General features: G+C 46.9%; 1 protein-coding gene across 1 annotated transcript; it reads left to right on the top strand.

Annotated features, from left to right (window-relative positions):
* The first annotated feature begins 12,588 nt into the window (after positions 1 to 12,588).
* LOC123191284 (cytochrome P450 84A1-like) lies at positions 12,589 to 13,503 on the top strand. The gene is made up of 2 exons (XM_044604095.1): positions 12,589 to 12,684; positions 12,874 to 13,503. The coding sequence occupies exons 1-2, from the start codon at positions 12,589 to 12,591 to the stop codon at positions 13,501 to 13,503; spliced, it is 726 nt and encodes a 241-aa protein (XP_044460030.1).

Here is a 13,503-nt window from a genome sequence, read left to right on the forward strand (position 1 = left end):
AGCCGTGATGAAAACAATAATTTCACCCGTGTAGGTGAACCGGACATGCCCTATGAATCCCTATGAAATATTCCCTCTGTTTCTATATATAAGTCATTAGAAACTTGAATATGGACTGCATACGGATGAATATAGAGCGTATTTTAGAGTGATGTAGTCCATATTAGAATCTCTAAAAAAACTTGTATTTACGAACATACAGAGTATAATGGATTTTTATTACAAGATATTTTTTGTTTGGACAATGCCACACTCACTCACCATCATACGTAGTATAGTGAAAAAAAGAATCAGTCAACCTTCCACCGCCCCTCACACTTCTCTCTTCCCCATTCTTTCCTGGCTCCCTCATCCACAATGCGATCTCCATCCATGGCCGGAGCTATCTGGTGGTAGCCCCCCTCCCCCCTTCGTCAGCAACGCCGGCGGACGCGCAGCCCCCTGCTCTGCCCCGCCCCTCCCATTTGCCAGCATCGCCGGCAGCCGCGCAGGCCCCTCCTCTGCCCCGCCCCTTCTTCCTATCCGGTGATGCCGGGACCTGCCTCCTCCTGGCGACGCCTGGGTGCTCGAGCTCGGCATGCTCACCGGCGACGCCGGGGCCCTCCCTCGTGCTGACGCACTCGCCGTGGCCGGGCAGGCCCCTCCTTTGCCCCGCCCCTTCTTCCTATTCGGTGACGCCGGGGCCTGCCTCCTCCTGGTGATGCCGGGGCACTCGAACTCGTCATTCTTGCCGGCAACGCCGGGCCCTTCCCTCGTACTGATGCACCCGCCACGCCACGAACTTCCCTCCCCCTGCTCGGGACGCCATCAAGGTCCAATTCCAACTCTTGTTCTCCCCTCGATCCGGATGCTCTGCACTCCGCCCCCGTCTTGATTTCCATATTGATTAGGATGACCACGAAGACCTTCGCGTGTTGTGCTGCTGCTCGGGACACTTTAGGTCCCTGCTCGCAACTCGTAGGATGCTATTAATCGTTCGGTAAAAAAGAGTAAGCTTTCTTCCAAGCCTATGATTTTCCTTTTCATCCTCTCTGTTGGTGCCTATGTTGATGATAAAACCCTTAATGGTTCAGATACCCTGAGGGAGAAGGAGGTGCCGAAAGGGGATGGGAGCAACAAGTTTGAATCGAAAGAAGTATACCCATCTGTCTCGAGACTGCTCTTCATACAGAAATATCGAGTTCAGCTTGTTGGAACGTTTCTTCGATTTTGTGTCTTCTTTCCTTTAGCATTTTGTACAAAGAAAGTTTATACCTTTTTTCTCAAGAAATATAATTCTTGTGTCCTTTATCTTGCCAATTTATTGTACCATCAATGGCCGTGCTGGACAGGAGGGGCCAGCGAAGTACTTTTAGTTATGAGTTTGCTAAACCAGCGAAATCTAATATTCCTGAGGTTGAAGGATGTAACATCGCAAATGTTGTACTATAGCTGAAAACTCTTGGCATTGATGTGTAACCATCAAGGTGAGTTTCATGCTTTTGTTTTCTCATTGTTCTTGGTCATGAGTAATAGGAAAAAATGCATTGAGAAGATAGATGCTAGTAATTGCGACCATCATCAAGTTGCAATATTTTAGGTGTGCTGCTGTGTAGACACAGATATGCAGAGTCGGAGGTCACATCGACATCCTTCTTTCATGCTTATTATATAGTGTGATCCGAACAAAACCTGGAAGTTAAAACAAAAGATAAGTGCTAGCACTAGTAGAAAACAGGGCTTTGGTCCAGGCCGGGTCAGCCCATTAGTCCCGGTTCAGTCCAGAACCGGGACCAATGTGGGCATTGGTCCCGGTTCGTGGGCCCAGGGGGCTGGCCGAGCCACGTGGGCCATTGGTCCCGGTTCATCTGGACCTTTTGGTCCCGGTTGGTGGGATGAATCGGGACCAATGGGCCTCGCTCCTGGCCCACCACCATTGGTCCCGGTTGGTGGATTGAACCGGGACCAAAGGCTCCCCTTTAGTCCCGGTTCATGTCACCAACCGGGACCAATGAGGTCCCTATATATACCCCTCGCTCGCGAGCAGAGCACCCTAGTGCTATGTTTTTCTCTGGCCGAGGGGGAGAGGGCTTGGTGGTGCTCTAGCTCACCTCCTATGCACACAAGGTGTTCGATGGAATGCCCGAGACACACTAATTAAGCTTTCTCCTCTCCAAGCTCGACCTCCAAGCTCTATTTTCCATAATATTTGTCTAGGTTTAGCGGTCCGTCACGCCCCGTCCCTGTCTTCACCGACGTCGATCACCCACGCCGAGCTCATCACCGGCATGCACCACCGTGGTGAGCTTCTTGTTCTTATCTTCTTTCTGAAAGGAAATATATTCTTACTTGTATGTTTACATAGATACTTGTATTATTTTCTTACTTTTATTATTGCATCTTATATAGTGCGATGGTTTTGGTATCCGCCCCCGTCAGCCCTCGTCCTGTCTATGATTCGGATGTGGTATATATATTATCTTTATAACTATTGGTTCATTTATTGTTTATGAAAATTATGCCGACCAACGTGACATAGATTTTATTTATGTAGGATGTATGTGAATTGGAAATGCCAACCGACCCTATTGTCGATTGGTTAAATTTAGTTGAAGAAGAAAACAATTTGTTGAAGGAAAAAATAAAAAAATTGAGGAGGAGAAGATGATATTGGAGTTGCATGTTGCGGCTGTAGTCGATGATCACAAGATCAAGATGGATGCAATGCGCTTGAAGATTAGAAAGATTAGAAAATATGCCATTCATACCGAGGCTTGGTATCATTATGCCGTTGGATCAATTGTTACGTTGGTTGCGATTATGATCGCATTTGTTTTCGCCTTGAAATGTTTTACATAGTTTCAATGTATGGTTTAATTAATTAGATGCTTTGGAGAGCTATATGTTGTTAGATGAGAACTATGTATGCACTTTGGTTTTAATGTGATGATGAACTTCTATTAATTTGGACACTTAATTATATATAATGCACGCAGATGAACCGGCAATGGATGTACGGTGATAGACACACCTGCGAGTACATTAAGGGCGTGCATGAGTTTCTCGATGCGGCTGAGGCAAACAAGCAGAATGGTTTTATGTGTTGTCCATGCACAGAATATGGGAATACGAGGTCTTACTCTAACTGTAAAATCCTTCACTCCCACCTGCTTTACAAGGGTTTCATGCCACACTATAGTGTTTGGACGAGGCACGGAGAAATAGGGGTTATGATGGAAGACGGCGAAGAAGAAGAGTATGATGACAACTATGTACCCCCTGAATACGGTGATGCTGCAACGGGGGGAGCTGGTGAAGATCAAGAGGAACCAAACGATGTGACCAATGATGTTGCAACGGGTGAAGCTGCTGAAGATCAAGAGGAACCAGACAATGTGCACGATGATGATGATCTCCGCTGGGTCATTGTCGATGCAAGGACGCAATGCGAAAGTCAAAAGGAGAAGCCGAAGTTCGATCGCATGTTAGAGGATCACAAAAAAGGGTTATACCCCAATTGCAAAGATGGCAACACAAAGCTCGGTACCATACTGGAATTGCTGCAGTGGAAGGCAGAGAATGCTGTGGCTGACAAAGGATTTGAGAAGCTACTGAAAATAATGAAGAAGAAGCTTCCAAAGGATAATGAATTGCCCGACAGTACATACGCAGCAAAGAAGGTCGTATGCCCTCTAGGATTGGAGGTGGAGAAGATACATGCATGCCCTAATGACTGCATCCTCTACCGCGGTGCATACAAGGATCTGAACGCATGCCCGGTATGCGGTGCATTGCGGTATAAGATCAGACGAGATGACCCTGGTGATGTTGACGGCGAGCCCCCCAGGAAGAGGGTTCCTGTGAAGGTGATGTGGTATGCTCCTATAATACCACGGTTGAAACGTCTGTTCAGAAACGAAGAGCATGCCAAGTTGATGCGATGGCACAGTGAGAACCGAAAGAAAGATGGGAAGTTGAGAGCACCCGTTGACGGGTCGCAGTGGAGAAAAATCGAGAGAAAGTACTGGGATGAGTTTGCAAAGGACCCAAGGAATGTATGGTTTTCTTTAAGCGCGGATGGCATTAATCCTTTCGGGGAGTAGAGCAACAATCACAGCACCTGGCCCGTGATTCTATGTATGTATAACCTTCCTCCTTGGATGTGCATGAAGCGGAAGTTCATTATGATGCCAGTTCTCATCCAAGGCCCTAAGAAACCCGGCAACGAAATTGATGTATACCTAAGGCCATTAGTTGAAGAACTTTTACACCTGTGGAATGGAAACGGTGTACGTACGTGGGATGAGCACAGACAGGAGGAATTTAACCTTAAGGTGTTGTTGTTCGTGACCATCAACGATTGGCCCGCTCTCAGTAACCTTTCAGGACAGACAAACAAAGGATACCACGCATGCACGCACTGTTTAGATGACACTGAAAGTATATACCTGGACAAATGGAGGAAGAATGTGTACCTGGGCCATCGTCGATTTCTTCCGACCAACCATCAATGTCGAAAGAAAGGCAAGCATTTCAAAGGCGAGGCAGATCACCGGAAGAAGCCCGCCATGCGTACCGGTGATCACGTACTTGCTATGGTCAATTATTTACACTACGTAATCTTTGGAAAGGGTCCCGGTGGACTAGCTGTTCCGAATGACGCTGAAGGACACACACCCATGTGGAAGAAGAAATCTATATTTTGGGACCTACCCTACTGGAAAGACCTAGAGGTCCGCTCTTCAATCGATGTGATGCACGTGACGAAGAACCTTTGCGTGAACCTGCTAGGCTTCTTGGGCGTGTATGAGAAGACAAAAGATACACCCGAGGCATGGGAGGACCTGCAACGTTTGCACGAAAAAGACGGCATGCCTCTGAAGCAGTATAAAGGTCCTGCCAGCTACGCTCTTACGAAAGAAGAGAAAGAAATCTTCTTTGAATGCCTGCTCAGTATGAAGGTCACGACTGACTTCTCGTCGAATATAAAGGGAATAATAAATATGCCAGAGAAAAAGTTTCAGAACCTAAAGTCTCATGACTGCCACGTGATTATGATGCAACTGCTTCTGGTTGCATTGAGGGGGCTTCTATCGGAAAACGTCCGATTAGCCATTGTGAAGCTATGTGCATTCCTCAATGCAATCTCTTAGAAGGTGATCGATCCAGAAATCGTACCAAGGCTAAGGAGTGATGTGGCGCAATGTCTTATTAGTTTCGAGCTGGTGTTCCCACCATCCTTCTTCAATATCATGACGCACGTCCTAGTTCATCTAGTCGACGAGATTGTCATCCTGGGGCCCGTATTTCTACACAATATGTTCCCCTTTGAGAGGTTCATGGGAGTCCTAAAGAAATATGCCCGTAACCGCGCTAGGCCAGAAGGAAGCATCTCCATGGGCCATCAAACAGAGGATGTTATCGGGTTTTGTGTTGACTTCATTCCTGGCCTTAAGAAGATAGGTCTCCCTAAATCGCGGTATGAGGGGAGACTGACTGGAAAAGGCACTCTTGGAAGAGACTCAATAATATGCAGGGACGGATATTCTTGGTCTCAAGCACACTACACAGTTCTACAGAACTCTACCTTGGTGACCCCGTATGTCGATGAACACAAGAACAGTCTGCGCTCCAAACACCCGGAGCAGTGCAATGATTGGATTACATGTCTTCTTTTTTCTTCTTCTTCCTATACGTATTAGTTTTTTTATTTAGGTTGTTAATTAGTAGATATTAATTTTGTTCATATATGTATTGATGCATGTGATATGTATGTATGTATGTATGTATCGGGTATGTCATTGTCGATATACCCCCTACCCGATAACTTCGACATGAGGGGGTCGAGAGGGGGTCTAAGGTCGCCGAGGGGTCGAGGGTCGTCGAACATGAGAGGAAGAAGAGGATAAAAAAAGAAGAGGAAGAAGAAAAAAAGAGAGGAGAAGAAAGAATAGAGGAGTTCTTCTCCTACATTCTTTCTTCTCCTCTTTTTTTTCTTCTTCTTCCTCTTTATTTTATCGGGAACGAGGGTCGTCGAGGGTCTCCAAGCGGAGAGGAGAAACCCTAAATAGAAAGTATCGTCGGTGTGAGATACATGTACCGTCGGTGTCGGACACTACATCCACGTCCCACAAGTGGCGCGGGCATCGACGCCCACGTCACTTGTGGGACGTGGATGTAGTGTCCGACACCGATGGCCACATGTATCTCACACCCACGATACTTGCTATTTAGGGTTTCCTCTACTGCTCGGTGACCCTCGACGACCCTCGTTCCGAATAAAAAAAAGAGGAAGAAGAAGAAAAAAAGAGGAGAAGAAAGAATAGAGTTCTATTCTTTCTTCTCCTCTTTTTTTTCTTCTTCCTCTTCTTTTTTTATCCTTGAAGCGTTGTCGAGGCCACCCCAAACCCTAGAGAGCAGCGTCGAGGCCACCCCAAACCCTAGAGAAGCAGCGTCGAGGCCACTAATTAATATTAGTTCTACGTTTGCCACTAATATATCCATCTGTCATGTTTGAATAATAATTGCCATGTTGTAAATATTTGTAGAAACTATGGACACCGCCCGAGACGAAGTACAAGAAGAGTTGTTGGGGGACATAATCGCACGAGGAAGTGATGCCGTCTGCTTGTTGTTTCTCAACGACACCGATGGTCTGGAAGCAGCTGGCTATGATTATGATGGCTCCGGTGACCTAATGCCGGTGCAAGAAGGAGACCGTGGGGACGGCTCCGCTGACCCAATGCCGGTGCAAGAAGGAGACCGTGATGACGTCTCCTGTGACCGAATCGAGTCCGGCCAGGTATATATATTAGTTAAGCTTCTATTGACTTGCTAATTGATGCATTCATTGTTTTGGTATGTACATATATTAATTAAGTCTTTGTTCTTTTTTCTAGCCCTCCGGATCGAGCACAACTTCGGTAAAGAGAAGAGGCCCGAAGAAAAAGTTGAGCTCGGATGAAAAGTTTGAGATCATAGCAATCGCGCCCGACGGCCAACCGATTGAACCCCTCCGGACAAAGAGTGCATTTGTTGCTCAGTGCAGGGTTTTGGTTGGGGACAAGATTCCGACCAGCATCCAGCAATGGTTAAAGCCGGCTACAGAAGACCCTGAGGTGTCTTATGTCAATGATATGCAGAAAAATGATCTTTGGACTGAGCTGAAGTCAAATTTCACCCTACCGCCAGAGGATGATCCAGAGAAGCCAGTTAAAGAGCAATTAATCAAGTCTTTTGCTCTTAAGAGGATGGCAGAACTATTCAGGAGGTGGAAGAAAGAGCTGAATAAGTTTGTCGAAAATAAAGAGACACCAGAATTCAAGGGCAGATATGAGAAGATCAGAGATCACTGGCCCGCATTTGTGGCCCACAAGACATCGGAAAAGAGTAAGAAGATGTCGGCGACAAACAAGCAAAATGCTGTGAAGAAGAAGCATCACCATCACACGGGGTCAGGTGGCTACCTCATAGCCCGGCCTAAGTGGGCCAAGACTGAGAATGATCTGGTTGATAAAGGGATCGAACCAGAGACAATTAACTGGCCAGACCGTTGCCAGACTTGGTTCTTCGGGGCTGGCGGAACCTTGGACCCTGTAACAGGGAAGTGCATTTGGACGAATGATCAAATGGACATACCAGTCAGGAAGCTTTGGAAGTATATCGAAGCAGCGCATCAAGGGACGTTCTTTCCAGATAGAGAGAACGACGAGCTCACAATGGCCCTCGGGAATCCTGAGCACCCTGGACGGACACGAGGCACGCCAGGCTCCATTCCGTGGAAGGTTGGGTTTCCGGACGCAGGCGGTTACAAATCCCAGGAGAGGAGGAAAAAATTACAGCAGACCCAAATGCAGGCGCTGCAAGCAAGGGTACAAGCGATAGAGGAAAGAGAAGCAAATCGCAGCAAACGTACTGCCGAAGCTTCCCCCGAAGCTACCCCGCCATCTCAGCAGAGAAGCAGCGTGGCTTCCACTGAGCTGCTTCAGCCGGACCATGCCTTGACGGCTCCTGCCAGCTATCCCGTGGATGCTATCACGGAGTGTCAAAATTGCCAGGTCAAGGCGGCTGCTGGCTCTGTTTATCCTACTAAACCCGACGCAACTTTTCACTGCCGGCCGATTCCAGAAGGATATGCTAGGGTGATGGTGGATGAAATAACAAAGGGATTTGAGGACCTCCAGCTTGACCACCCTATCGGTGAAGGGGAGACTAGGCTAGGGTCTGCTCTGAAGACTCCATGCCTATGGCGGAGGGAGCTCATCAACCTTTCGAACTGGATGCCTCCGCCTCCTCCTCCTCCTCCGGCAAGTCAGGGCACTCCGCCTCCTCCACCACCTCCTCCTCCGGCGAGTCAGGGCACTCCGCCTCCTCCACCGCCTCCTCCTCCGGCGAGTGACGATCAGGGCACTCGATTGGCTCCTTCTCCGGCGCGTGGCAGCACTCCGCCTCCTTCTCCGCCTGCGCCGACGCGCCCGAGCAGGCAGCCTCCTCCTTCTCCGCCTCGTCAGCAAGGGTGGAAGAGACATGCCGCCGCTCCGGCTGCTCCGGCGCGTCGTAGTCCTTCTCCTCTGCCTCATAAGCAAGTAAAGAAGACAGCCGCTCCGTCTGCTCGGCCGGCGTCTAGCAGTACAGCCGGAGGCGGGAGGACATACAGATTCGGTCCTTCTCTGAAGACTCCAGAGAAGTTACCATACGAGAGGACCCCGGAGGAGAACGCGAAGATCGCGCGAACCGAAGTGGATGACTGGTTTCAAGGGTTGAAAGCAAAGAGACATCCACCTCCGGAGGAGAAGGTAGATCCGGTGAAAGCGAAGCGCACTCTGGCTGCCCTGACAAAACCACCCAAGTCTCCGCCGAAAGGAAACTATGAGCGCATTATTGGAAAGGAATTTGCTGAAGCAGAGCGGTCGGGAAGTACTGTCAGTGATCAAAGGCTGAAAGAACGACGAGCTGGGAAACAAATTGCCCAGCTTGGCGAACAAGCGAAGCAATCGTGCCCCCCGCTCAAGGTGCCTAGCGACAACGTCGCTAATGATCCGAGGATGGTGCCCGGTTATAGCAATCTTGCCGATTACCTGCCCGATGATGTACATTATGAACCCATGGAGGTGCAGATACAAAGATACGAGTACGGGAAGCCTCTCGTCAAAGATGAAAGATCTCTATCAACGATGATGCGAAGATTGCATGATTGGTACTTGAAAATCTGCAGAGACTGTGGGGAGGAGTACTTTGTATGTGAAAGTTAAAAAAGAGCATGACCTCGTTGGAATTGAACTGTTGCCTGTTCCATTTGAGCAGTTCTTTCAGTTTTTCAATCAATTGGCCCTCGATAAAACAACGGTCACCTGCTACTGTCTGTAAGTAGTACTACTTCTGTCATTAAGTCTCTCTATATAGCTCAGCTCTTTTATTGCATGTATTTATAATCATCCTCACTATATTATGCAGATTGAAGATCGCCGAATTGAAGAAAAGACAAGTCGGTGATATTGGGTTCATTAACACATATCTCATAGATGCAACTCAGGTTAAATTTCATGCCACGGATACCGAGGCCAACTTGCTACGATCGTTGGTAATAAATGAAAACAAAGATATAATACTCTTTCCTTACAACTTCAAGTGAGTGTTACTGTCTTGTGCGTATTCGGTTTCCCTTATATATATATATTAGTCAAGGTTATAGTAATGTAATTGATGAGTTATGCATGTGTGTGGAGTTACCACTATATTCTCCTAGAGATTAAGCTTGAGCAGGGACTAGTAACTGTCTTAGACTCAAAATGAAAAGATCCCCATGACTATGCGGACATGACTCAAATGCTCGAGAAGTAAGTTAAATTGATCATTATCCACCATATCAACAACTTTGTTCATTTCCTGATATATCAATTAATTATTTCTTTGTCTGGCAGGGTTTGGAAAAAATTCTCCAAAAAAGCTCCAGGACTCCCGAAGAAGCTGCAATTTAGACACCCGAAAGTAAGTACTATAGTAGCATGTTCCGCGCATCTCCTATTGATTTGGCATTCTTGCTTATCAGTTTGATTGACCTTTATTTCTTGTAAAGTGGTTGTGGCAGGAAAAAGGGAATGATTTCTGTGGATACTACGTTTGCGAGTTCATCCGCCACACGACCTGTGAGCGGGGCTACACTGACGAACAATATGAAGTACGTAAATAACAACATTCACAATTTTATTTTCTTACCATCATTTGTGTTGAGTTTCATTCATTCATATATATATGTATTGACCCCCTTCTTCAAATTAGATGTTTCGGAAGCGGGATGAACTCCTAGCACCATCTCGCATGCGAGCAATTCAAGAGGAATTGGCCGTATTCTTTCTTGACCACTTGATCGCTGAAGACGGAGAATACTATGTGGACCATGAGTCCGTATGATTATATTTGTAAGAGATAATTATTGTATATATGTAGCCGGTAGTGTCGGATAGATATACGAGAACTTGTTGTTCGACCAATCTCTCGGAGAAGGAGAGGTGGTCGATATCACTTCTCTCTGTATGCATATATGTTCATGACGATCTTCTGTTTCCTTCGTTTACTTACTAGCTAGCTAGCGTGTCTAGTCCTCTCTATACGTATGTATAGTACGTAGCGTCGACCAAGCACGGACATAAGAGAGGACACTTCTCTCTATTAATTATAGCTAGCTAACACAATATATGAAACACCTAAATTAACCCCCCCAAAACCCCCAAAACCCCCCAACCCCCCCCCCTTAAAAAAACAAAAACCCCAGCCACAAAAATGCTGACGCGTGGATGCCTATTGGTCCCGGTTGGTGCCACCAACCGGGACCAAAGGGTCTCCTGCCTGGGCTCCGCGCACAGGCCACGTGGAGGCCCATCAGTCCCGGTTCTGGATTGAACCGGGACTAAAGGGGCAGGGCAATAGTACCGACCCTTTAGTCCCGGTTCAGGAACCGGGACAAAGGCCATTACGAACCGGGACAACAGGCCCTTTTTCTACCAGTGCCTTCAGCCACTGTGGGATCTGCCATGGCCAGGTATGCCCATCTCCCTCGCCCTCCTCTGGATCCCCTGCCCTACTTTGTATTATTGTTCTTCTCATATACTGTCAAATTTCCATGGATGGGATCTGATGAATGAGTATCCCGTGTCTGCGGCAACTCGCATGGCCTGATCCGGAAGTACGGGTGTGCTGCAGGGATTGCTTCCGCAGCATCGCCAAGGACATTGGCTTCATCAAGGTATGAGTCACCCCACAGTTTATTGATTTTCTCAATCATGTGCCTGAGCGTGATGACTGCTGGGTAGTAATATGTTACCCCATGCTTTGCTTTCAACAATATATATGCTTTGTCTACAAGGCCTCTTGGTATGGCACAAAATTTTTAATTCGTTGGAGACTACCATCTGGTAGTGTGAGTTATTACATAATGTAGTGTAATGTATGACATCTTAGATTCACTTATTCAGAACAAATCTCTGTGTTGCTCTCCTCATTCCCAGAGTAAACCCGGTTAAGTTCTGCAATCATCACCTCATGTTCTGCTTTCATTATTTTGTATCTGTTTGAACAATGTGTAATTTCTACGTACCATAAGTCATCTTGGAATGGACGGAGTTGTTCATGACTACATGATATTAGCTATGTTTGTTTGTTACTCCCACCTATATAAGTCTTGCTCTGTTGCATCTATCTCCAGTCTCGGCAATTTTACTAATTGTTAACTACCAAGTTTCTTCTGAGCACACCAGTCCATTTCAAAGCACCACAAATCGAGTGTATTGCATTTGTTCAAGTAGGTATATGTACATTGTATATATTTATTTCCTGAATAACGATGATTTATTAGAAATTGAGATGATTTTCCTATTGAAAAATGTTGTTTCCATTTCCACTTTATCTAACTAATTGTAGGTTTTATGCACCGGTTTTTAGGTTTGGGTAAATTATTCTTCACATGCACAACCTGCCATAAATGAATTGACGGTGCGCTCCTCTTGCTTGTTGCTAGGTATGTCTAATTCTGGAGTTAACAAATCAGCTTGATGTGATGATAATGTATGTTAGCTTTTCTTGTGCTCAGGAAAGTGGCTTGGCAACCGCCAAACTCGTACCCCGAGTTTTTAGATTATCTGTTGACTGATCTTAATGTGGGTGCTATCTTAGTTATTAATGTTCTTTCCTGATGTACATGAATGACACTTTCTGGTTTGGCAATGAATAATGTGTTGGTCTCTTGATAAGAGGTGTATGAATGTGGTTTAAAAATACCAAAAAGTGTTTGATTACTGCTATTGTTTGCAGCTATCGGTAAAGTTGTGATATATCTTTAACCATTGTCGCTTGTCTACACTGTCAGCGGCTTAACAACTACGGAAGCATGATTAGCGCGCTCAATAACGCCTCAAGAGGAGCCACCAGGTGGCGCTCCAACAACTAGTATATAAGTAAGACTATCCCAAACCCCTAATATGATAGGGCAGCCTCACGGATTAACACCTTATTAAGCTGCTGCTTCTTCGACTCTGAAGGCAGTATTGTCAATGGCGTCCTTTGCAAAGATCGGCATGGAGTGCCTACAAGATCCTTTGCAAAGCCGACGCTGACATGGTAGACGACCTACTCGCGTTCTTCGGTGATGCCGACCAAGCCAGCGCCAAGGACCTGCGCCTCACCCGCGACAACGTCAATGCCTTGATCATGGTAAGTACGGTAACAGCAGTACTCTATGATATGACACACACTTGCCCCAAGAATCTAATGTTATTACAAATTTTAATCTTGCCGTATATATTTCTCTCTAGTAGTTGTAAAATTTCTCTCTTTTGGATTTAGTAATTTTAAGTCAATGAAGTTGCACTTGATTACAAAATATGTGGACGTTGAACGCAGGACATGTTGTTTGGCAGGCCGGATAATGTCGGCTTCACCATTGAGTGGGCAATGACAGAGATGATTCATTGCCCTAACATCCTTCTGCAGCTGCATCGGGAGCTCGCAAACATTGTGGGGTTTGAGCGGATGGTCGACGAATCGGATCTTGCCAAGCTCCCCTTCCTTAACTGCGTCATCAAGGAGACGCTTCGGATGCACCCGCCGATCCCGGTTATCCTCCGTGGGACCACCAAAGATTGTGTCCTTGGTGGATACTCGGTGCCCAGGGCCTCTCGCGTATTCATCAACACGTGGGCAATCAACCGAGACGGCGAGGCATGGAAGAACCCTGACACTTTCCGGCCATCCAGGTTCATGCTCAACGGGGATGCCCTCGGGCTAGATCTCAAGGGCGGTTGTTATGAGTTCTTGTCATTTGGTTCTGGAACACGCTCATGCCCGGGGCAAGGGCTCGGCCAGCATGGGGTGGAGTTTGCCGTAGCACAGCTCGGGCACGGGTTTAACTGGAAGCTACCCGATGACATGAATCCAATGCAGCTTGACATGAGCGACACGATCGGTTCGACCGTGTCGCGCGCCACACGGCTCTGCGCGGTGCCCACACCCTGCCTCAGATGTCCTTTGTAA

The sequence above is a fragment of the Triticum aestivum genome, chromosome 2A (genome assembly GCF_018294505.1).
Source record: "Triticum aestivum cultivar Chinese Spring chromosome 2A, IWGSC CS RefSeq v2.1, whole genome shotgun sequence".
Classification (NCBI taxonomy): Eukaryota; Viridiplantae; Streptophyta; class Magnoliopsida; order Poales; family Poaceae; genus Triticum; species Triticum aestivum.

What these genes read in the sequence shown, in the direction of transcription:
- LOC123191284 (XM_044604095.1), top strand. Translation starts at nt 12,589, where the DNA reads ATGGTAGACGACCTACTCGCGTTCTTCGGTGATGCCGACCAAGCCAGC. An exon ending in ACGTCAATGCCTTGATCATG is followed by an intron (nt 12,685 to 12,873) that starts GTAAGTACGGTA and finishes CGTTGAACGCAG; the next exon opens with GACATGTTGTTTGGCAGGCC.